General features: G+C 36.5%; 1 protein-coding gene across 1 annotated transcript in view; it reads left to right on the top strand.

Annotated features, from left to right (window-relative positions):
- Positions 1-26508, top strand: part of TRHDE (thyrotropin releasing hormone degrading enzyme) — a 202912-nt gene that overhangs the window by 59371 nt on the left and 117033 nt on the right. The window contains exon 4 of the mRNA XM_017832814.1: positions 22218-22372. Within this exon, the coding sequence (XP_017688303.1) occupies positions 22218-22372 (155 nt within the window). The remainder of the gene's footprint in view (positions 1-22217; positions 22373-26508) is intronic.

Here is a 26508-nt window from a genome sequence, read left to right as displayed (position 1 = left end):
GTTAGAGATCTATGAGTAGTAATGTTCGTGTTGGTGAATGGTGCAACCGCTTGGGGTCACCTTCTCAGCTGATACCTGCCTGAGGAATCTCTGTCTCTTTTGGAGAGCACTTCAGTGTAGTACGGCTCTGTACAACAGGATTTTCCCATCCTGGAAATACAAATATCAGTAGCAAGAGTAACAGACCAGTAAGCCTTTTCATTGTCACTAGGGTCTCCTTGAAATTACTGCCTTAAGGACTAAATCTTAGGTTATTCAAACTAAAGAAAAAGTAAGTTTGCTTTCCAGACTGAAAAGAACTCTTCACATGTGCTTTTGAATCCATGGTCTCTTTTTGAGTCCACAAATCTGGGAAGTCTTCCCTGTTGGGTCCTCTCAGACTTTGTTTTGGGGTGTGATTATACCACACATTGACAGCTTCAGGAAAAGTCTGGATTATGAAGCAGCTCTGCCTATTTCTGCTTATTCCCATTCTCCCCACACATGGGCCATTAAAATGGTTATTAGATACTGCTGTAAATCAGCTTGTTGAAATGACGCAGGTTAAAATAAGGTGCTGGGAAAGATTCTTGTGGACCCTAGGATCTTTTTAAAAGATAGACATTAAATTTTTAAAAGATACATGAAGGGAAGAAAAAACCTTTTATCAAATAAATACCCTCCCCCCCAATACCTTGCATATTAATATGAGGGAATATCTCATGAAAGAGTGTCCAGAATCATTTATTCAGAATACAAAAACAATGGACTGAAGTCAGCATTTCTCTAAACCAGATTTAGAATCATTGTGTGGTTCTTTGTCAGATCATTTTCTAAGAGTAAGATTTTTCCTGTGATTGTGGTTTTTTGTTTGTTTTGTTTTGCTTTCTGCCAACAAACTGGTATTTTATTAGCTTTCAAATGTTTTTCTGTGCATGCTTGCCATTTCTGTGCAAAAGCATATGTAGTTTAAGTAGTTAAAAATTTGTTTGCCTTTTCAAGTAAGCCTGAAATGAGTCACCACTTTTCAATGTTAAGGTATCTGGAGATATTTTATTGTTGCTAGCAAGTTGTTAATCAGATGAGAAATGTTATTCCTCTGTTTTTTTTCCCCCTCTTTCTCTGAGATCTTTCATCAAACTCATGTTGACAAGACAGCAGTGAAAAAGGTTGTTGAGAAGGATATGGCTGTAGTCACTTGAAGGACTAGTATAGGAACCCCTGTACACTGACATCCAAAGATATAAACCAAGTAAATTATGTAAAAAGAGATAGAATCATTTGCCATTGACTTTTTACTGGCTGAGAAAGGAAATTGTCTTTTCTATCACGTTGTGGAGAATTTACGTTATTTTGTTAAATGATTTCTAGGATAGAATAAAAATATCTGGAAGAAATAATCACAGAGGAAAGCCCAAGGGATAACCTTAAGATACAGCAAAATAATTGCAACTTTAGCTATATAGGTTGTTTGAAGCATGATTCCATGCCCAGAGGAGTCAATGTAAAAACCCGAAATGGTTTCCATAGACATCGATTCAAAACTTTGAGCTGGCAGAAACAGCAAGCCAATTTTTTGCAACTGTTCTCTGCATAAAGAGCTATACTCTGCTTTTATCAAGCAATTTTATAAATTCAGAATTTCTTCACAAGCTCTAATCCATTTCTTAATGCTAGGCTTAGGACCGAAGAATGTTGTCTGACCTTTATTGCTTTCTTCTACGGCTAGAAACAATCTTTATTGGAGGGAAACACTACAATAATCCCTAGAAAGAAGTTGTCTCTTTATATATAGTAACTGATTGTTTCTTCCTGTGTCAAACTGGGGAGCAAGATTTTCCAGACAGCAGAGTCTCTGTGCAATAGCTGAATGAATTCATGTCCTTCTCTGAAAGTAGGTCCTCACTCTCGTAGGAGGCTCTGGTAGATGAGCTTCCTAAACTGGTCATGTTGTTCATGTGAAGTAGGTTTATTGTGCTTTTGTGTTTTAGTTGGGGTTGTGACATTGCAAAAATGAGGTGCCTGGTGGGCTACTGGGAGAGAGACTAATATTTTGCTTCTAAATGTTGTTAGAGGCAGAATTGTGAAATTTGGTGAGACCATATGGCACATGGCAAAAACCCCTTCAAATTTCACTGAGTCCCTGTTCACTTTGTAGTGATCAAAGTATCTGACTCCAGGTTTAAATTAGTAGATGGTAGCTGTGAATTTGTATTTCTTTCTGCATTGGAGAAGCAACTTAAGGATTTCTGCATAGCCTAGGAAGTAAATACATAGAAATCTGTCTGCAGTATAGATCTTTTGCTGATCAGGTGCTGCTGTCAAGTTTTGTGTGCAAACAGGCAAGAGTCTCGTTGTTTCAAGGGGACTGAACTTCACATCTGGGTTTCTGTAGGAGGTAGTCAACAAGACTGCTTCTGGTTTCAGATAGATAGGTTTTGCTACTTTTTCTTTCACAGCATTACCCACATGTTTTGGCTGCTGACTGATCTGAAGAAATGAGGACAGGAATGACATTACTCTACAGCAGCATGATTGTTTGGTAGCCTTTTGCGTCCCTTGAACTGGGGGAGACAATGCCAGTTTCACGTGTAGATCACTGCTGCAGTTGCTCAGTTATCCCACTCATTAGTGAATCAGCATTTCTAGAAGTAGATTCTTTGATCAAAAGTTGTGTCATCTGGGGAAGTGCCGAGTGAGTAAGTTCTTCCTCCCAGCTGTCACTTCACTCTGAACAGCAAGGAGCATGTTCCCTTCATTGCGGTGTCCTTTTGGAAGACAATAAAGAAAGAGATTGAAAAAAGACAAAAGTAGAGTTACTTCAGCTATTGATATTTGACTTCTTTAGTGCTTGCATAGCCATCCCAAACTCTCTCTCAAGGATGGAGGACTTTTTTTCCTCCATGTTCATTGTGGGAAATGTCAAGTGATGGAAAGATGTTTTAGTCGTATTTCTGCATGCTTTTCATATGTGCTTCTATAGCATGCACGTGGCCTATTTGTGCTGGTTGATTTTTGAATCAGACTCTTCAGAATCAAAGCTGTTACTTTTTGTACTGTATATTAAAGGAAACAGGCAGAACAGTTCTTTTGGTGTCAGGCTTCTGAAAGGACTAAGAGTGTCTTCAGTTAACTCTACTTGGCACACATGTGGTATTGGCATCCTTCAAACAAGTGACCAAGAAACAAGCGCAGGCAAACAGAAATAGTATATCTCTGAATACCACTGGTTGTTTTTTTCTTTCCCCAACCTGAGATTTTTTTCTAAAATGCTGTTAGACAACAGCCCCAGAATGATAATTTAGGAGAAAATGCAGGGTTTGTTAGAGCCAAGTTGAGAGAATGCATCATGTAACTGGGAACACAGCCTGGAAAGGTACAGCAGTTCTACTGCCATGTTTGACAACAAGCTATATAAGCAACTCATCAAACTCCAGTTTAAATATGTCTAGAGTCTTCTGCTTTTGATATTCCTATCAGAAAATGTTCTGGATTCAGAATTTCTTGAAAGAAGTGAATCTTGTGAAGTCTGAATTCTAGTCATGGTGACCGATAGGATTCTTCATGTCTAGCTTCTGAAAGTTCATTGTGGCCATGAGTGCTTCATTTTACACCACTTTTCAGAAGAAAATGAAAACATTAATTTTAAAGCATACCATATAGAATATTGTATGTACAATTTTGTTGTTTCTTCCACAGTAAATGTATCCTTACTTGGTAAAAGAATAATGAGTGAGCTGTCTTTGAACAATAGGTGTTTACTTCTTGGACTCAATAGCTTTCATTGGTCTGTAAGGAGTGGGCAGGAAGGAAAATGTGCAAGTAGAAAAGACTGAACCTAGACTTTATGTGTAGTTCATTGCTTTGAAGGAGTACCTTTTGACTTAGTACCATACCTGAAGCCTGGAGCAGAAAGGAGAAACATGTCAGAGAAAAAGGGCTCTTTGTAATCAAGGGAAAGTGACAATTTAGGCATGACATGGTAACTTATTTTCTCTTAGGACCACTAGCTACTTAAAAAATATGAAAGACAGAAAATACGAATGCCCTGGTTTCAGCATTTACATTAGATGTCACTACTGAGGTGCAGAAGTAACAGTAATTGTATCAGTTATGTTGCTTCTATTTTATGAAATACTAGCATACTGATTCAAGTGTATATTCTTTAGGTACTGTATTATTTCTCTTTTTCAGGCTGTGNTCAGTTCCACATCTTTCCCAAATCCACTTGGTTTCTTTCTACTTCATGTACTGATAGGGGCCATGTCCAGCTTTACTACAGGCAGTTCTTTCCCAGAGCTGGGTCTTAGAAAATCCACGCTGTTGCTAGGGAGGCAGATTAATTTGTAAAACTGGGTGCTTTCAGTTCTCATCAAGGCCAGAACCTTGCAGGTCTTGTAAAAGGTAAGAGTCAGATGAATAAAAGCATCCATTTACAGTAGATTATTTGAGACTTTGTAAGATATGTAAACCCTCTTGCTCCAGCACATAATATACCTGCTGATTGACAGGGATGAAAGGGCAGAAGGGAGAGAGAGGCTAACAAATGAAAAAAGGGATAAGCTGGTGCTGTAGGTTTTTTACAACTGTTCATTCCCAGTGGTGCTGCTCACTGAAGCATTTGGGTAAAGTAAGATGCAAGAATTATATGGTCACCAGAGGGGATGAGGATTGCATTTTCTGATTCTGGGTGCGAAGTGAGCTTCAAATATTCGTTAGGGTATCAGTGTAACCTTCCAGACAGGATTAAGATCAGTTAATCTCAAACTCATTATCCTCCCAAAGAGACTTGTTACCACCATAGCTGCTCTCTGTCAAAACACTGTGTTGCCTTTTGTGTGGGTCACACATGTCCTCTATGTACTTCTCTATAAAATGAGACTAATGTGTTTCAGTCAGTGGCAGGCTATCACTTTGGAATGGTTCAGGCTACAGTGGAGGAAGTCTTATGCCTTGCAGAAAATAACTTGTTAAGGGTTCACTCATTGCCAGTCCAGTCAGCTAGCACTGTTTGGGTATCCTCTCTCACATTAGTGCTACCAAAAGGAGGATATGGCAAGAAGATGGATGGATGTACTAGATTTCTTCCTGCCTGGATTGATGTATACAAATAAGAGGTTTTCTGGCAGAAGATGGGTAGGTGAGAGAGACTGAAGAGTGAAGAATTCTAATGATAGATCTGTGTTATAGGAGAAAGAATCTATCTTGTTATTTGGACTCATTTCTGGTGAAGGGTTGGAAAAGGCTACCCGAGGAGAGAGGGCACATGTGAAAATAACAGTTCTCAGTCAGAAAAACTACTGGCTTACTAATTAAACCATACAGTGTGGGAGAAAGTTCTAAAGCTGGTTGAAGGGCAAAGTACTTCTTTCTTCTCTTCAAATCATCATTATACTTTTTTTTTAACTGCAAACTGCTGTTTGGGTTTAGAAAACGAATATGTTTGTTTCAGTTTAACTTGATTTAGGGCTGATTTAAAAATAACTAGTTAACTTCAATGTGCTTCCTGTTGCTGGTAATGCTCCTGAAAAGTGGAGTACTGGAGTACTATATCAGTTCAATACTCTAAGCCCCAAATTCAAGGGCGTTAAAAAAGCTGCTTCTCCCTTTAAGTGGCATTGAATAGTTTTTGGCTAATTAATCTGGAGAAGTGTCTTCCAGTGATAACAAGAGAAAATCTTTGCTATGTGGTTGGTAATGTGTATTTTAAGTGAATATCTGCACACCAGAGCATACACAGTCATTCTTTGTGATTTCTGTGAGGTACATAGAAGCATAAGTGAAATAGAGTAGAATTGTGTATGTGTAGGAGAGTGGGACAGAGAAAGATAGATCTACAGTGCTGGAACAGAAGCAGAACTCTACATTGCAGAACGCCCTAGGGACCCGATTGCATCAATTTACATTTCCTAGGCCTGTTTTGCAGAGAAAACAACTATTTTCTATTTTTTAACTGTAAATGGAAGTCTTTTTTCTTTGGCTTATGGATTAGCATTGTTGACAAAGTACTCATGAGTTGCCTCCAGGTTGTTGCTGTAAGTTGAAAGCCACTGGCAATTTTGTTTGTTAGAGGATGAAACTGTTTAAGAGAAAAGAAAGAAAGAACGGGAGAGGGGAAAAAATGTAGGGCTTCCTAGGGGGTTGTTTTAGAATGCTGTCTCCTTGCTTTGCACCTGCTGAGAAATGAGGATTTTAACTTACCTCAGTTCCCTATGGCTACTTGCTGTCAGTGCCTGTTTTGGCAACCTCTGAGCAACCAGCGTGGAACAGCTTTGATTCTCTTTCTTCTTCCCTCCTTCCCATCTGTTGCTTCACTCTGGATCATGAGGTGTGCCAGCCTTCTTGTGCTGGAAGTGAGATCAAGCAGAGGCTTCTCTGTAGAGGCTGCCACTGTCTGTGGCCCCTATAATTGGCATTATCTGCAGTGTCCTGAATAGCAGCCAAGTATCAATGCAGACAGAGCACAGAGTGACATGCAAAGCCTTTGCGCTGGTGGGAGTGGGTTTCTGAGAAAAGAAGCCTGGTCTTGCAATCTCCTTGCTAGGCAGTAAGATAATTAGTGTTTTTTGAGGCTGGTACCTCTCAGAAATCAGTTTTAGGGTTAAAGTTATGCAGCCAATGCTATATAATGTTTTCCAGCATATACCACTCTAGGATTTATGAAGACAAAAATTTATAGAAAAGGTTGGTACATGTACACTTCAAACCGAAGGTGGAGAAAATATTTTATCTTTCACTTCTTGTTAACTAACCTATTTTCTAGCAAAGCTGAGACAGAACAGGTGTGGGCCAATTCAAGGATTCTTTCTTTCCTAGGAACAGTGCCATATATGAGTGACTTGAGAGAACGAGAGATGTGACACTTCCTCGTTCACTGCATACTCATGATTTTAAAGTGTAATTATGAGATTCTTCTTGTAACACTTTAATTTAAAGGTTTTATTTCATTCTGACTGTCATTTTTGCAGAAGTGAAGGATCCTGTCCTGGTTATAGGAGTTGAGAAAGCTAGCTGATATGCTAACTATTAAAAGTTTATAAAGCTACGTTACATAAACAGAGCTTTAAAATTTGACTGTACCTTTCAGTACTAAAGACTGATTCCCCCCCCACACCCCGTTGTAAAATTTTATCCTGAATGTTCTTTGTTAAGTGGGAAAAACCAGTAACATCCTTTTTTATATTTCCTTGTTTTCAAGAGAAAAGGAGGCTAACAACAAAGAGAAGTGTATGTCACAACATTGAAATGGTTCAGATGAGAATTATTCTGAGAGATGGAATTTAAAATTAAAAATTATTTTCTCTCTCCCTTCTTTCTAGTCTCCCCTATTTTTTATCCAAAAGTCTTTGACTTCGAGAGCACAAAATATATTATTAAGGGGGTTCTTCAGAAAGAGTTTATTAAAGGGAAAGATAAAAATGTAAATGAATTCATGCAGAACTATGGTTCATCAAATCCTACAAGGGACACTACTACCTCTGATGCACATTGAAAGTGGTAGGAGATTGTTTTGAAACAGATAGAAGAAAATCCTTTTTTGCAGAGTCTCTAGTGAAGTACAGAAGAGATTTTTGATTAATTTGCTCCAATGAGAGATCAGATGGAAGTTGCCACCTTTTTATCAGTTTCTGAAGCTGATACTGTTGTTACTAAAAATTTAATTTTTAATATTTTCAGGGTACACTAGTATCTTCTAACACTGGCTTTGCTGCTTCCTGGATGTTCAAATGGCACTTTGTATGTGTTTGTTTATCTCTGACTGTAACTCTGTTGGATATACTTGTGAAATAAAAAGGAAATGAACAGCTCTTGTAGTTTCCAAAACTGTCATGCTAAAATAAATCTTGGGAAACTTGTCAGACTGTAATTAGGATTAGTTTTATTGAAGACTGTGTTGTGGTGGTTACTAAGCAAAAGATAGAACATAATTAATGACAGCCACTTCAAGTCACCTTGTATTATATGCCTTTTAACTGTTGATTTACTGATGCAAAATTACAGTGAGGTGACAACACGTGCCAGTTCAGCATAATTGGGTGAGCCATTCAATCACCTCCAACATATTTCCTCTGTGGGCTGGCAGACACAGCTCTGCATCAAGTGGCTTCTATGCCAAGGAAAGACAGATGTAACCTGGAACTGCGCGTAAAAATGCTGCTTCAGGTATGTTTTAAGTTGGTGTTTTTCCTGAGCACGCTGCTGCTTCTTCAGCACTAGCTTAGTTCATATACCTATACAGAACCTTGACATAGTCAAGAAAAAGCATATTGCAGCAGGTCTGCTCTTCTAGAGACATTCTGATGGAAGCAAGAGGAAAGATCAGTGGTCCTGCTTTAGCCAAAGTAACAATCGGACTCCTACAAATTCAGTAGGCTGCTGAAAAAAATACTTAACAGAATACGAAGTAGCAGATGTTATGTCAATGTCAGGGTGTTACCTTCAACCTCAGTTCTGATCACAGAGATATATATGTACAGTTTTCTGTTATCCTGTGCTGGAGGAAGAAGGAGGGATAGAAAATTATCAGACCTGCAAGAAAGCAGCTGAAGAAATTAATCTGGTCACCTGCAGTTGCAGATGACTACTTAATAGTCCTTTAGAAACCACAAAATACTTGCCAAGTGCTTGCAGGATACTTAAAACCATTAAAACAAAAGGTAAAAGGCTCAAAAGTTGCAAAGAAAGCAGAGGAGATGAAGAAGTCTAAATTTTCATTGTACCTGGATATATGTTAAACAGAATTTCCCATATGAGCCAGGTAAGCTGATCACATGTCATTGAATAGACTAGACCAGAAAAAATACTCTAGACTTGTGCCACTGTGACCTAGGGGAAAGTTCCTGACATGTCAGTATGATGCATTAACAGGGTGGCAAAAAGATGCAATTGCTGATACTGCATAAGAAGGGCTGATAAGCGTTTCCTTTGGGTCTTTGATTACATGCACCCAAAGGAGTTCTGAGAATTGATGACACAACTACTTTTCTTTCTTGAGAGTCACATGAGATTGAGTTCTCTCTTCAGTTTTCTCTTTACTCGCTTCCAGTATCCAAACACAGAAAATTGCAAATATACCTAAGGATGTGAAAGGCAATAGTCTGATATAGGCAAAAATAGAATAAAGAGTTTTGATATAGAGGGAGGGAGGCATCACTAAAGAAAGTTAACAAATAACACTGAGCAGAAAGAGTTATACTGGATTGACAATGAGAGTTATGGGGAAACCGGAATGTCTGGAGAAGCTTGGATTTTCAGCAGGCCAAATCATTACAGGTATTAGTGTACCTGGAGATGTGCTCTCTTAACTGTAATTTCAGCAGTACTATTGTGATCAGATTGCATCCTGATACAAGTCAAGATACTCCTCTGGCTGTGGAAGAACATTTCAAGAGGTGAAATCTAGGAATGACACTTTGCTGCTATCAAGAAGGACTGATACTCTATAAACTAAGTAGCAAAATTCTGTGATAACTTTTGTTATAAGTGATCCTTGCCTTTATTCACCAGTTGCTAGAGTATATTTCTATAATCTATGCATTTCTGTGTATTATAGATTGAATACAATTAATTCACTGCGTTTGGACATTTAATTTTCAATTGAAGCTCACCCATAAATTTATTACAAAAATAGTTAATATAAAATTATGAGAGAATGCCTGTGGAAAAAAGTGGGTATCTAGGATGTTAAATGCCAAATGGAAGAATGTGCTCTTCTGGATCTTAAAGTGGTGGTTGGGATTTTTCATCTTTTATCTGGTGCTTCTAAAGTTTTGCATTGGTTACTTCAAGTGCTGAGGTTTTACAGGGCGGGTAATAATCTAGTACTTCATGACTTTGTCAAGCATATTACTCCATTGGTTAAATTTGTGCCATCGCTGCAACACTGAGTCTTCACTTGTAAATGAAATAGCAGTTCCTTGTGCAGCATATAGCTGTGGCAAGAGACAAAAGTACCTTTTAATAAGTATGTGTTTCATTTTTTCTTGCTGTCAGGATAGCTGGTATTCTTGAAGCCCCTAGTAACTTGTCTCTGCAGATGACTGTCTTTGGTCATCACTGTCATACCTTCAAGCTGACATCAAGCCGAACCCCCAGGCAGCACAGACTGCTGTAGGAATGTACTGAGATCATGCAAAGTGTGGGAACATTCCTGTAATCTTTAAAGAAGGATGTATTTCACTTCTTTTAAACAACTATTGAAGCTTTAAAGAAGAAGAAATTGGGATTTTAATATCCATAAAGAAGTCACAGCTGTGGATTTTTATTCCAGATAGCCAGAGGAGGTTCAGCACCTTTGAAGGTATTAAACAAAACCACCCTTGCTTGTTTTATTTCTATTTAAAATGCAGACGGGTAGAAAAAAATCAATGTTTACTAAATGAGAGAGAACAAAACTGGCTTAAAGAGTAAAATATCTTCTTGAGGAGTATGAATATAGTAGCATGAAAAAACCAAACCAAATTGACCTCTTACAGAAATACCATAATGTGCCTTTCATCAAGTAAAACCATGAGATAAGAAGAGGATTCCTCCACTGATACAATTGTCATTGTTTAGTTTAAAACAGTAGATTTTTAATGCTTGCACCGAGAAAGAATCCCCCAGTTCTCCTTTGTTTTTCTTCATCCTCTTCTACATCTCTCATTTGCATTCTCAGATGTCAATGAAGCGCTAGACTTTGATCTCCCACATACTTAATCATTTGCTGTAAGCAAGTCCTAGTCCTTTTGATTCTGATTTACATTTGAACCAGCAATCTGATTTATGTTGTTCCAGCACTGAAAAGGGACCAGGAACCACATGAAAACTCTGTTTCATTTAGACTGTTTTATTATCTGTCTTTTAGGAGGAGATTACGTCTTCAGTGCAAAGGAGAACTTGGTTCAAAGACTTCAGTGTGAATCTTGCAGATGATTTGATGACTTGGCATCCTGGCTTACTAAGTTCACTATAGGACTGCAATGGTCCTCTGCATGGTATTATTAAGATTTTTAAGAATGTTTCCATGGTGCACATTGAATTAGCTGTATACTCTCAACTATATTGATAGGAGTCAAAACAAAAAGACTTCCTAGATTCAGGGACTATTAGATCCTGATCCCATACCAGTTGTTCTTTTGTGTCTTTCATTATACTGAAGATCTAGCAGATTATTCTTTCTTCTAATAGACATTACAATGCTTGTTTTGTGCAAGTTATTGTTATATTTTCTGAAAATAAAAGCCTGTATACTAAGTCATAGTCTTCATCAAACATTACCAATCCAGCAAAATATTTAATTGGCTTTTTAATTTTAAGTGGAATGATCAGAAATTGTTTTTTCTGTAAATATTAGTGAAGGTATGGAAAAATTATGATTCTAACAGAAAAGTCATAATAGCAGAAACACTTAAAATAAAACCTACATTATTATTAGTCATTGGTTATGAAGTTTTGATGAGATTTGTGAACCCAACTTTGTTATAGTTCTTTAATATAACTTTGATATAACTTTAATGTTTAAACCTATGATGCATAGAATGGAATTCTACTCAGGAAAACCATTCTGATTTCTTTATAATTGGAAAAGTTTATGTATTCAGTGGGCTAGTAGTACTGAGAACAGACATCTGTTATCTCCATGACTTTGTAATGCCACGCTGTAACATGGGACATAAACAAGATTGTACTTGGACAAATAGTGCTATTTTAGAAAAATGTGCTACGTCTGTTTTGGTATCTTTCTTTTTGCCAGGGACTGATCAGGAAAATTCTCAGCTTCTGTAGGTGGCAGATGCAATTGGTCATACTGAGTTTCTGTCTGCTTTATGTTCACTTTACTCAAATTTCTTCATATAGCTTCTTTACCTTGTTCAGCTTAACTGCTGTTTTTCCTTCAACATCTTTGATACTCAAGTGTTTTATCAGGTTTTGGTTGTTATAGCTTCTTGTGCTATTGGGAGAATAATGTTTTATGTATGTTGATTTATCCTGTTTGGTTTAGTTCCATGACTTGTTCACCATGAGGTTGAAAAACCAGAAAACTTGATTATCTTTTTTTCAATTTATGTAGAAGAACTAAATTTGAGAGTTTGAGATTTAATAGTTAAGAAGTCAAAAAGGATGCACATTAGAAAATGGTCTAATCCATACCCTATAGATAGATATTCTTTTTTCTTGTTGGTATAGACAGTGTCTAGCTCTTCACTTGTTTGCCAGTGACTGTTCATCCTGGAGAACAGAAGGCTCAGGGGGAATTTCGTCAATGTGCATGAATACCTGAAGGAAGGAAGCAAAGAAGATGATGCCAAGCTCTTTTCAGTGGTGTGCAGGGACAGGACAAGAGGCAATGGGTATGAACTGAAACACGGGAGGCTCCCTCTGAACATCGGGTAACTTTTTTTCAGTGAGGATGACTGAACACTGTCACAGAGTCGCTCAGAGATTGTGGTGTCTCAATTCTTAGAGATATTCAAAAGCCATCTGGATATAGTCTTGCACAACTGGCTTTTGATGACCCTACTTGAGCAGGGGAGTTGGACAAGATGACTTCTAGAAGTCCCTTCCAGTCCCAACCATTGTGTGATTCTGTTAGAGGACTGCCCTGATGCCATATTAAAGGTACTTCAAGAATTTAGTTTTATGTTTTCTGTCATACTGTTTCTGAATTGAAAGATCTCTTCATCTTTTTCAGTTCTTGTTGCCTTTTCGTGGATTACTCTGATGTCTGTAAACAGGATTTCTCATTAGTGGTTACAGTAGTTGTTGATTTAAAAAAACCAGTCTACATTTGGCACAACTTTGGTGATATAATCCATTGTTCCAAGGAATCTCAGTATAATTTCTATTGACTGGACATGTTGATAACACCACCCTCATACTTTGCCTGGTCTCTGTACTTCCATTACAGTTTTTCCAATATATGTCCTTTATGCTTTTCTTTGTGTGTGTGTGTATTTCTAGCTTGGCATTTTTTAGTCTTTTCAAAGTTGTCCAAAGCCTCTTGCCACTCTCTCTTCCTGGTTTTTCCCATATGAATTGTTACTCAGTAAAATTTGATATACTGTCGGTGCCATCACAAGATGAATGCATAACCTTTTCAAATGGCATCTGCCTGAATTTTGCATATTCATCTAACACAGAAGTACTTGATATCAATGACTTCTCAAAATATCTCCTCTTGTAGGCAATGAAAAAAAGTTTCAGTTTTACATGAGTTCTTTTGTGTGCAAAAGCAAGGGAAGACGTACTTTTTTTATGTTGTATCTCTTGCAGATGAATTCTTAGACCAGAACTTCTGAATAATATTTTGATGATTGGGAAAACATGAAACATAAGATACACACAAGGACCTGTGATTACCCACTTGGCAGTACCAGCTCGATATGGGTTAATGTAACGACATTAAACATACATTTTTCTGTTTAGTGGTAACTTTTGTAAACATTCAGCAGCTTTGTCAGTTTTGAAAGTTACTGATAAAATGTATGACTGAATGGAAATACCTGAATTTGGCTTAAATGTGATTTAAGGAAACTAACAAGGCATATTTTATACAAAAATATAGCAATACAATGCCCATTTGTGGATCATAAAAGTACCCAGGAAATACTAGTAGGAGTTAGTGTTGCTATTATCATCTCCTTTGTCAGTATGGTCCCTCCATTGGTGAAGAGATTTAGTCCATCAGCTTTTCAGTATTTCTTCTCCCACACTGACAAGGACTGTCACTTGTCCAGGCTGTCACTGCGTGTGCAGCTCCACATGTTCTCTGAGCTCTGGATGATTATCTATCTTGGGTTTATTTTCTGGTGGGATATTGGATTATCAATCTTGCTCACTATGTCAGAGATCTGACTGATCTCTATAAACTTTGTTCTGGACTAGATGACGCCTGTCGTTTGTCAGGCTCTGCTTTTTTTCTGAGTCTCTCCATAGTCTGTTCTATTCTTGAAATACTTGTCTGAGGTCTGTCCCAACCTCTTATGTTCTCAGATCTGGTTAGCTCCTTGCCAAACTTAAGTAGCACGGTTCACTTTGTATTGGTCACCAGCTTCTCTTAAATGTGTCACAAATATTTCTTTCTAGAAATGTATTTTTGCATAGTTTGCAGTATTCCATTTTTGTAATATATTTTCATGTTTGGGTTCTACTCTTTGAGTTAATTGAAACTGTTAAATACTTCAAGTATGTCTGAAACCACAATTTTCAGAAATAAGGCTATTTTCTAATTATTGTCTTTCTCTTCACTAGTATAAGTCTGTTCCAGGTGCAGAGTGAAGCACCATTTCTGTCTCTTCCCATTGTTTTCCATGCTAAGAGGGATTTTCAGCTCTGGTGAAGGTTTCAGCTATTCTGCTTTTCCATCCTGGTAATTTCTTTCAATGACTTTTCTTTTTTTTTCCCCCTGCTGATAACCATTTGGCGTTGAGGAGTAACTTAAAAAGGACCCTTTGTATTCAGACCCATTATTACTGCCTGCCTCTGCATAACAGGATGTGGGCTGAACGGAGCCCACTGCTCAGCCCTCCTGCATTGGGGAAGTGAAGCTTCTTCGAGATTCAGGTCTTGGTGCTGTGTTTTACTGTGGAAAATATGGATTAACTATGTAGAGAGGGATGATTTTTTTGTGTTATGATCTTGCACGCCTGCTTTTTAGCTGTGATTTTTCATCTCTTATGAGTAGCTGCACAGCACATGGCTGGCAGCCTGTGACCGTGCTGATTCATAATAGAACGAAGTAGTAAATTCACTTACTTAAATCTCTGTAGGATATCTAGATGCACCAAGAAGTTCACCTTTGAGTTTTGTATTTTGACCCATCAGGGTGTACTTTGAGCTGCTTGTGAGTATGGGGTCTGTGACAAGACTTAGTTTAAGTGGTTACATCCTTGGGCATGAGCAGGGAGGAGAGAGTTTGAACTTGCATGAGGACAAAATGAATCCTCTGTTATTTGTGTTTCTCTAGAATTCATGATGATGGGCCTTTTGTGCTATGTCACAGAAAGTTATTGTTTCTTTTATTAAAATTGTGTATTAAATAAACTGACTAATAGATTGCTATTTTTACTATTAACGTAGTAAAATTTTATCCTGATCTTATATTATCTAAAGAATTACCATAAGAATGTAAAATATGCTTTGTTCTAGGGCTTAGGATAAACAGCAAGACCTAAAAACGGTATATCAGGAGCTCTCCAGGACAGACCATTTGTATTTCTTCATCTTACCCTGGAGGAGAAGATAAATAGATACAGTTCCCACAATAACATGGCCTTCAGATGAAGTGAATATGATTATCTGTATTTTGTAATTTTATCTCCAGGTGGAATATCATGATACATATTTTTAAGATGCTGGTAATGAGAAATACCTGCCTGTCTTCCCAAAATTCCTATTTGTACTTTCACTAGTAAACTGTGCCCATCACCTGTGAATGCGATCTCACTTTAAAACAAGCATAAAAGAGGTAAATCTTGGTATACAGAGTATTGTACTTATGAAAACATTCATGTCTTTGTTACTGTGCTGAAAATAATTTTTATATATGCCAGATGAGAAAATTTATTTTACCTCATTACTACTCTTAAGTAGAATTTCTGGAGTTTTCCGTGTACCTGCACCTTGGTTTTGCAGCAAAGAGAAGGAATATGGCAGTGGCACTTGATCATTTTCTTTGCAGCAGCATTCATACTGAAAGTGCTCAGTAATCAGTGGCGTGTTGTTTTCAACCATAGAATCCTCATGCTCTATTAACTCTGGTGGTAGGAAAATGGCTCTTGGCAATTTTCCATCATGTCAGTCCTCTTAGTATTTACGTTAGATACAGTATTTATAAAGGCAACAGATGTATTTCTTGCTTTTTCCTCTCTCCGGATATTTCAGTGTTGAGAGTTGGAATGTGTTTTCTCTGTTCATCTGTTCTATACATACTGTAGGGGATGCATTTACAGTACTACCACTGTATCTTGGAGTAACAGAAACCTGAGCTGATTTCAGTCTCTGTCTCAGTTTGATCTGTACAATTCCTTGTGTGTCTGAGTTTTGAATTCCCACATTAAACTGAAGACTGGCAAAAAAAGTTTATATTTAAAAAGAAACTTAAAGAAAGATTTTTCTCCTCGTTTGATGTTGTACAGGAATTCATAATGATTTATCCAGGTATTATTTTAAAAGAAAGGCATTGTTCATGTGGAGATCAATACAGCCAAGATGATGTGCAGTTCATCCTCAGTGGGCGATTGCATTCATTTTTCATTTTAATGAATCATTTGATATACTTTGAAATAACATGATCTATAGATCTATAGATTGGGGTATCAAAATTGAAAGTTTGCATATTTAATAATATGCAGATCAAATAAAATCAACAGATTTCTATTTTATTTTCTTAAACTGTAAACTAACCATCTCCCAGTGTCAAGGCTCAGTTACTTGAAAAAATAGCAAAATTTTTACTTTCTGAATTTCTGCTTATTATTTCTCCTTACCCTCCCCAGCTCTCTCTCACAATTTTTTTTCCCGCTTGGATTGCATTAAACATCTGCTATTTGTATCAAACACTCTGTGAATCCATCCATTGTTTATGTCAGTTAATGTTAAGTAATACTTTGTACAGCAATAAGAAGCAATAAAACCCCCAGCAATAAACTGCTGTGTGTCAGTGATTTCTCCTCAGGGTCTGCCACAAGCCATCTGATTTGACTGAAATAATGGCAAACAGTTTTAGACCTTTGCATTAACTCTGCAGGCTAATGTCCATGGGGGTTGGTAAGTGTCGTGCTTACAGAAGGATATTGGTGGTGTAGTTCCAGAGATAAAAACTGATGGGTGCCAGAGTAAGCGCTGGGTAAACAGAAACAGTCAAACACTTCCCATGGGGGTGCTATCCAGGTTATGTGCAACTTCTGTGTATTTGAATACTTTGCATGTACTGAGATGAGACAGAGGAATACTATTAAGTTTAAAGACAGCTAATTTAGGATAACTAGGTTCTAACTGCCAGAAGTGAAATACTAAATTGGTTTAGTTTTCAGGAAACATGCACTTAATATTTTCTAAAAATCAGATGTCTCCAAGTGTCTCAAGGTGAATGTTGGCTTCAGAGAGCTCTCACCAACCCTGGGATATTTGGGCTTTTTGATGTGTCATCCTGTTATGTTGCTTCCTGATCCACACCCCCCCCCAATATTTTTTAAGGGGATGAAAGAATACAGAAGAATAACAACTTGGTTTTCCAGAACAAACACCTCTGCCATATACTAATAAAACGATGCAGAAAATAAAGTAACCAATTTAGATGTTTCTTGTAAGTCCTTATATCAGTAGTTCTTTGTCAGTAGAAAATTCGGATATTCCTTACAATAACTACTGTTTGACTTCATGTTTTTTAACCACAGCTGTCACTTTTTGTAGTTGGCTTGTTCCTTAAAATTTGCATAAATCATTAAGTGGTATTGTGCTATAGAAAAGCATCTTCTACTTAGTAAAAGAAATGAAACAACATTCATTTAAGAAATTGCACCAGACCTTTAGAGAGATTTAATAAAGCTATTCATTACATTCTGTAGCATTAGAAAAGGGCAACCCCCCTACTTACGGTATGAATAAAAGAAGGTGATATTAGCCCATGCTTCCTCTTAATTTTTTGAATTTTTTGTCAAAAAAAAAGGAAATTCTGGGAGCATAATATCTGCACCTGATATCTTGAAGAAAGCCTCTCTGAAGAAATGAATGAAAAAAGTGTCGTGAGGGTCATGTAGGTAAATTCAAGTTATTTTTGTAGTGTCATTTTTGTAATAAAAATGGGGATTATAAGGGAAAAACATGGAGTTCATGCAGTGAACAGTTTATCTCTGTGCCTCCTGGGTTTATTAAGGAAAATATGTGTACAAAGATGCTTGACAGAAAATTCTTGTTTGTCACTGTATGTTCTCATTTACAAATTGCAGTGTTTCAGGGGTCTCATATTTATCTGGGAGACACGTATGCTAACTGAAGATTTGCAGAAATCGTTTGCACATCTAGTTATTTTTTTGCCTTAGTAGATGCTTTATAACAGCTACCTTGAGTATTAGAAATTCAATACTGTCATATGTTCTGCAGTATCTAGTCCTTGGTTGCATTACAACCAACAGCTAAATCAAATAAGATTGCAGTACATGATGTTAGTAAATGTAGATGTGGATGTCTCTCTGTCCGTGTCATATTTATATGTATATTAAGGATGTGTGTCTGTTAAACCAGTATCCTTGTCCAACTTCAAGTGGAGGTGGTTAAATATAGTGGAATCACAGTGGTGGAAAAGATGCTTTGATGTTTGAAAAAGAGTAGGATAATAAAGGAGGAGAAAAGGACCCTCAAATTCAGGGTACCCTCCATGAGAGAGCTGGATCTTGTTTTACATTTAATCCTATTCAGTTCTACCTCTGCTCTCATATAAACCAAGAGTGATGTTCCTGGTTGTGTGGTTGGGGAATTTAAGCATTTTTAACTGCCTAGAAAATATCATAGGTGAGTGGAAAAAAAGAAAAAACAGTATCATCTGTGCAAATTGCACAGATACTAAGTTCAGAGATAAAAAAACTAGGTGTGACCAACATAGGTGTTGGTCACAAAGTCGCTAATTTCCATTTTGCACTATGATGGTAACTTACTAATAATGTCAGGGGATTATATTTTGATGTAAACTCACATAGTTATGATGTCTTAATTAAATGTTTGGAAACAAAAGCAGCTGTTGAGCTATGTACAGTTTTTGTAACTTGATTTTTTTTTTCCATGAGATTCACACAGAAATAGATTTTTAAAAGTCCAAAGGCTATCCTTGTATTCAAATAATTGTACTAGTATAGCATGTTAGTGTGAAGTTCCAACACATTTTTATCTGGTGATTTTATTTTAGCCATATAGTTTTTACTTCTTAGTCATAAATTTAGTCTCTGTGAAGGCCAGGAGGTGGAAACCCTCTATTATTCCAGCACTACACAGGACTCTGCGCTACTGTATCAGGAAATCTCAAGTAACAGTTTTATGATGCATGAGGATATTATTTTCTGCAAGCAATAACATACATTTCTATTTCTCCAGCAATATCCACATAATCAAACATTCGCAAGTGCTTTACAAAGAATTTAATTAAATAGTGTACAGGGTGACTGGATGCAGCACATACACAAACTGTTATATATTTAGGAGTTCCCATTTTGCAGTCAGTGCAGAACACTTTTTCACAGTGATATGTGTGAGTGGTATTTCCATCAAAATGTGTATCACCCCTCCTTTTCTACCTTACTCCTTAAAAATGACACCGCAACCTTAACAGATGTCACCTCCAGGAGCACAGGATACCTTCCTCAGGGCTCTAATGGTGTGATAAAGAGAGGGAAATACAAATTCTCATGTTGAGACTTGAACATTAAACATTGTTCCTCTGAAATCAAACATTTATTCCTCCCTGGAGAAAGATATAGATTATTGTGCCTTTTACCACAAAACCAAACGCGTTTGGAATTTTATTTAAAGGTAGTAGAAGTTTTTGGAGCAATCAAAGACCAACCAATGAAAAACTAACATCAAGACTTGCATACTCAAGTTAGATGTGAACAATGACTATGTTCAGGGTCCATTCTGTCAGTCACTGGATATTAAGTCTCTTCTTTGGCATTAAAGTGCAGTGTATCAGTCCCTGCGCTAGGAAAAGGTAGTGTGCTCATATTCATTCAGCATTATTGGTATGGTCATGTCACCTGCAGGGCTTAACATTCTGGAAACTGACTGGGTTATCTGTTTTGTTTACTTTGTTCAGAAAAGCCCTTTAAGCATTAACCAATGCGTGAGAGGAGTTTTCAGGCTTGCAGAGCAATGAGGCTGTGTTGGATGAAAGTGATTTAGAATATCCCTCTGTGGTTGCCTACCTGCAAGGCAGTTATCTGTCCGTCAAATTGGAAGGTTTTATTGGTATGTCAGTGCTATAAAGTATCAGTCTAAACCAGCAGACCAATACCAATGACACAAATGGTGAAAGACAGTCTATAATTAGCCGTAAAGGTTTAGTGTGAGACCTCACCCTTGTTTCCCAGTTCCAGAGAGTTATTCCAGTTTATAACTGTCTGACACTGACAAAATCAGTGTCGGATACGTTATGACTGGCAAGAAAGACCAAAAACTACAAATGGACCCAAAGGAGAGAAAATAAAAGGATCAGTAAAAAGTAGGAAACTGGTTTTACTTTTGTGCTAGTTTTTGTTCTGTGTCTCTTTGCTAATTTGAGGGGAATTGCTGAAAACTTAATTGGGGTAAATAAGAACAGAGTCTCTCTGTATTCATCTTCTGAAGACACCTTTTGAAGGGTGGTTTAATTGCTGTAGGAGAAATTATGGAGATATGGCTTTCTTTACAGAGTTGAGAATGGGAGAGATTCCTATTTAATGTCAATGAAGATTTGCTGTTAACTTCAGTGATTTCACCCAGTAGCCTTTGTGTCCCCTTTTTTCCCCATCTTTTTACCTTCAGACACGAGTTTTTCATTTTGCATGTCATTTATAATGAATTGCAGTTACTCTAAAAAATTAGTACAGTTCGAGCTTCAACTGAAAAAGAAGAGGAAAGCATGTCATTTTGAATTTGCTTTCATATCTAATCTTGAACAGCATGTTTTGGATTTTTGCTTTTATTTCTTTAATTATGCTTTTGTTCTAGTGTCTGCTTTTCTATAAAATACTTATTCTTTAGCATTTGTAGTATGTCTCTGTGATTTGGATATTTTTACTTTGCTTGTATCTGGAAGTATCTGCTAGACTCTCTCTTTGCTTGTGCTAGGAGGCTGGTATTTTTGTGCTTCTTGCATCAGGCCCTTTTTGGGAATGCCAGAATACACCCAAATTCTCCATTCCTGATATTTTAGTGGCAATTTCCTGTGAATCCTGGAGGAGAGCTCCTGCAGTCTGTTTGTTCTCCAAGCCAATTCTACCACACTTCAGCAAGCCAAAACAGACAACCTTAGGAGATATGTCAGTGCTGTGATATAATTTAGAGTATTATTTAGAATAAGTAGGTCAGAATTTTTCTTGTTCTGGTTAGGAAGTCAGCCCAGAGATCTTTCATCCCACCCAGTGAACTACCACCTACATGTATACTACATGTGATAACTGCCAATGAACTGGGCTTGGAACCAGAAGTAATAGAACCAAATGAGAGAGGAGTGTGGCAGCCAGGCTAATTAATTAAGAAGTCAGGCTAATTAGTTTGACTAGAGAGAGCACTATGCTGATGTGACATTGTGGATTCCAGAATTCTGTCTGATTTGTACATGGATTGCGCTGGTCTTCTTACAGACATACAAGTTGTTTCTGGACTCTTTCAGATGTTTTTTGTCATGAAGCAACATTGTGTATTGGTTTATTCCCTAGAAAAATTTACTGTAATTTTGGATTTCTTTCTATACTGATAGTCAATTTATTTCCTTCTCAATCTTCTGCAGTAAGATTTTTTTAACACATGTATTTTAATATTATTCAACTTTATGCCGCTGAGATTCCTTGTTGCTTTTTTTTTTTTACCTGACGAAGGACCTTCCCATTTTCTTCCTAATATTTTGTCACTTACTGAATACAAAACTGAAGTAATGCTCCTGAAGTTGTGTATGGTCCCACTTCCAGCCTGTGGGGCTGAGAAGAGGCTGCCAGCAGTCTTGTTCCCAGAGGATGTGTGTTAGCAATAGTGCACACTGAAAGATGCCTTGTTTTGTAAGAACTGATGATCCTGAACAATTTGCCATTTTTCTTGTTATGAAACAGTATTTCTTCAGTGCACTCCTTATGTCAGGTTACATACAGTTTTATGTGTAAGATTTTCACAAAGAAGTTGCTTTAATGAAAAGATAAAAAATACTTACTGTGAAAGTCTATGTTACCACATTGATATGGTAAACATGAGAAGCAGTATCAAACCCAGCAATAAATCAATAAGGTGTTGTAAATAAGCTGAATTCTGTATATAAACCTTCAATTAGAAGTACTAATAATGTATTACATCAATAACATAGTGCTCATGTGTGAGCAGATATTGGTATAAAATAAAAAAAATGAATATTTTATTAATGTTTCCTAAATAATGTAGCTAGAAAGCTGAAATTAACGGGGTTTTTTAATGTGTGTTATTTATAATGCTTTTAGTGTTGACTTATGGTCTTACTTACAATAGTTCTTCAGCATAGTAGCTCCCACAAGGAGTTAACATATATTTTTTTCTATTTCTAGATCTGTTAGCTGTGCCTAAGCATCCATATGCTGCTATGGAGAACTGGGGACTGAGTGTTTTTGTGGAGCAAAGGATACTGCTAGATCCAAGCATTTCTTCTATATTATACCTACTGGATGTCACCATGGTCATTGTACATGAGCTATGTCATCAGGTATTAAAGATGTTCACATGTTTGATCTTAATGTCAGAAACCATGCATTCCTTTTTAAAACCAAAAATGAATTTATATTGTACGTATGGACAGTTGCAACTTCCATTGTACTGAAATCCAAATAACACAGAGGTCTGTAAGACACGTCCATACAATACAGAAACTGTGAAGACTCAAAATGGGCATAGAGGAGAAAATTAGTAGGAATGAACAACTTCCCTGTCTTCTGTATGATTATATTCTGTATGTTTGTGTCTCTGTGTTTGTTGCTGGTGTGTAGAATAAACATGTTGATAGGTGTAGAAAGTTATTCATTGTAGAACTACAGCAGGTTCATCCTGAATTTCATGTTCATGTCAAAAAAATCTTTTGGCTCAATTTGGTAATCAGCTTCTTCTTCCATCATATATACACATACTTCCATTCTTTTCTTTTTTTAACCCACTCTGTGTTCACTGTTGGTGGATAATCAAGTCTTTATGTGTACAGAAACTGTGTCAATAAGAAAACTTAAAATAATAAACCCATATTACAATTTATTTTGTGTTTTCCCCATCTTCTTATCTCAAACTGAACACATTACAAGTATTTAGTAATATTGAGTTGAATGCAGATATTATTGAAGAAATTTGCTACAGGGGCAGGCAACACTTTCTTACACTCATAAGAGGCATAATCATAGCCTTCAGGTTAAAATGAATGAAATCCTACTGTGTAATCACCATGGCTTACATCTGTGACTTTACACAATGTTCTTTAAAGGCAATGCAAATTCTTAACACTTTCTGCAAATAAGAAGTCCCATGTAAAAGAGAGCCATTGTAATGGAGTTCTGGCAGATGAACCTGGAAATAATAATGTTTGTTTCATGTTCATATTAATGTTTCACATTAAATCTGTCAATGAATATGAAGTCCCTAACTACAACATGAATTTTTTTTTGAATGTTATTGCTGGTTTGATCTTGATATGATCATCTGATTTTATTATAAGCTCTTTATTGTGCATTACAATAGGGTAGCACACTGTTCAGCTAGAAAAATTACAGTGCCTTAGGAATCAGGCAAGGAAAACACACATTAGATCATGAAATCCCAGCTCTTGCTAGTATTAGATTCTTCTATGTGGTGTATTTGTAAAGCCAGGCTCAGTGCTCCTGATTACAGGGTTATGTGACTTCCCTTAAAACCTTTTGATTAAATCTGATGGTCAATACCTTTTTCTCAGTTCAGCTTTAAATCTTAGTTTTTGTGAAGTAATTTCATTACTTGCAGTTATTCTTTGCACTGCTTTGATAATTTCCTCTGCTTCCAGAGCAATTTGTACTTCAGATGTGGGCAATTATCACATCAGTAACATTCCAAGTTTGTTTATTCGATTCTCATTGAAACTGAAGCCTTTTCACGTTCTTCTGGGAATGTCAGAGGACCATGAAGTGGGTGAAAACTGTAACTGAATTTATTTTAGGGTAGAAATGTGGTCATAAAGTGCTTTTAAGTGACCTTAAAATAGCAAATGAGGAGGTTTACTTGGTGTCCATGTGGATATTACTTCCAGTGCTGTTTGCTTAATTAAATGTAGCTTCCTCTATTCCTGTTGCTGCTGTTTCTGTTTCAGCATCTTGCAGATCAGCTCTTTGCTTAACTGCTTCACTGGATAACTACACAAGATAGAAAATATTCAGGTGAAAGAAACATTATTTCTACTTTTTAGATGCAGAATTGAGTCACAGAGAGTATGATTGTTCATCTGCAAATAAATTTTTGAGGGAGAAACCCTCAAAAAATATAAGCTGCAAAATACTGTCTAGCACCTCCATCACAGTATTGTCTTTATTTAGTGATTTTGTCTGCTTTTACCTTACTCATACTCCCACAAGGAAACTTTAGAGCAGGAACTCCAAACAATACTATCTTAATTGAAAATGTCCTGAACTGAGACCTGGTTGGGTCCGGGATTTCTTGCCTCTGCTGTTTAATTGTTAATTATTCACTGCATTTTTCATTGTCTTTTGCTGTGAAGCATCTCACTTGCTAACCTGTGGTGATACATGAATATTCCTCCCCTTCACTCAATTTTACACATAGAGTAACAGCGTTTAACCAAAATCACTTCTGGTGCAGCCAGAAGTAGAATCCACATTTCCAGTTTTGCTTTTTTATTTATTGATTTTTTTTTTTTTTAATTTCAGTTAAGAGGAAATGGAACTCTCATAAGAAAACATTCTTTTTTCTTTTTCTTCTTTTTTTTTTTTTTAAGAATTTTGTCATTGTCCGTTTTCCCTGACTTTAAACCCATGACTTTAGAACTTATGGAACATATCTAAGCATATAGTAAACTGATTTGTATGAGACCCCTGTTACTTCAAGTAGCACAGCAATTGCTTTGCTAATGTTGTTTCCAAGATTGAAAAAAACAGATGAATATTAAAAAATGAGAGTATTGCCTTTAGATTTGCCTGTTTAAAATTGTAATTCCCAAACCTGCTGGGTATTAATGCTTGAGTACAGTCTTCAGGACAGATAGAAAATGAGACAGCATTGCAAAAAGACAAATTCTGTGGTTGTGAAAATATAGGTGAAAAGTGTGTAAGAAAGAATTTTGTGTCCAGTTTCTTCACAGTTGACTTTGTCATACTTGACCAGGTATTTATTTTAGGCTCATGTTTTAGGAGAGACGCATTACAGTTAAGTAGGTAGCTTTGGTTTTGTCATTACGTAGGTTGTATTTTTTGATATTTCATCTTGAGTGTTCTTTTAGAACATTTTATTAATTAAAAAAATTAATAAGTGAAAGAATGAGTGTTTGGGCATAAAACCTTCTCTTCCAAGCCCCAAACTGTAAGGGAGATATTGGTCAAAACACACATATTTCTAGCAGCTTAATTTGATAGCTCAAAATAATTACCATAATTTATTAAAATAATTCTAATTAGGGTAGTAATCAGTTTTATGGGCATATCACAGATGAGTCCCACCTACAGTGTTTGAAGGAAAATTCATTTGAATTTATGCACCATCATTTTTGTGATAGTTTTCCCACCTGAGAACAAAACTTGATGTGACACATTGAGTTAAAGAGGCATGAAAGCTGAAAAGAAATTTAAAAGTTCTACATCAACATTTTTTTAATAATCTGTAAAGGAAGCATATAGGAAAGAGTGTCCTCTCAGTGTATCTCTAAAATAAGTACCTTCTGCATATCAGATTGAACCTAATACTTGAGGGGGATGAGAAATTTATGTAATCAGTAAATTTCAAAATAAAAATGAAGTAATGATCTTCATTCCAGGCAGATAGTGTTTATAGTCAAATACACAAATAAATACTTAAAGAAATTAAATGCTTTACTTACAGTTTTCCTTTCAGATGTGTAACACCTGGGAAGATAATAGCACCTTTCTGCTGGAAAATTTGGCTTTCTTACTTGCGTTCTCTGGCACTGCTCTGTCTCTGACATCCATAACTCTCTCTGGTACTGTTCAAGACTAGTTAAGCAAATTCCCTGCATTTTCATATGGATATGCTGGTTTAATGACTGTAAAACATTTCTTCCTTTAGGTGCATAATTAAACAAATTGTTTTAATTGTGTGAGTAGTTGTATCAGTAATAAATAAACCCAGAAAACTCACAAGGGAATATAACAAATTCTCTTTTATGACGTCATAAACTAATCTTATTAATTCAAGTTACAAGTATTATGAATTTTACAACCTTTATTTTTTTTAATCTCTCTCTGAATAGTCATAGTACAAAATGACTGTTACTTGTTTCATATTTGTTCAGCAGTCCTCTTGCAATTCAAGAAATAAACTCTATGCTATTGTGTTTAGTCTGTCGTTGCAAATCATTTAGTCAACCTATTCTGGTATGAATATAACTGTCATACTCCTTGATGTATGAAAGTTGCATTCATTTCAACATTTCAAATTCTGAAAATACATTAGCTACATTAATATATTTGCAATATTTCTTTGTCTTTTCAGTTGTATGTTCTTAAGAACAGGATCTATCTTTGGCAGCCCTATAGAGAGTTAATTTATTGGTAATCTTCAACTACATTATGCTCACTGAGTGTGCATTAATTTTAGCTTCACTTAGTGTATGAATTCTTAAGTTGGTTGTTAGTGACATTT

This window comes from Lepidothrix coronata, unplaced genomic scaffold (assembly GCF_001604755.1).
Source record: "Lepidothrix coronata isolate B3197 unplaced genomic scaffold, Lepidothrix_coronata-1.0 Scaffold206, whole genome shotgun sequence".
In the NCBI taxonomy this organism is placed as follows: domain Eukaryota; kingdom Metazoa; phylum Chordata; class Aves; order Passeriformes; family Pipridae; genus Lepidothrix; species Lepidothrix coronata.
This window is presented reverse-complemented; position numbering and strand designations above follow the sequence as displayed.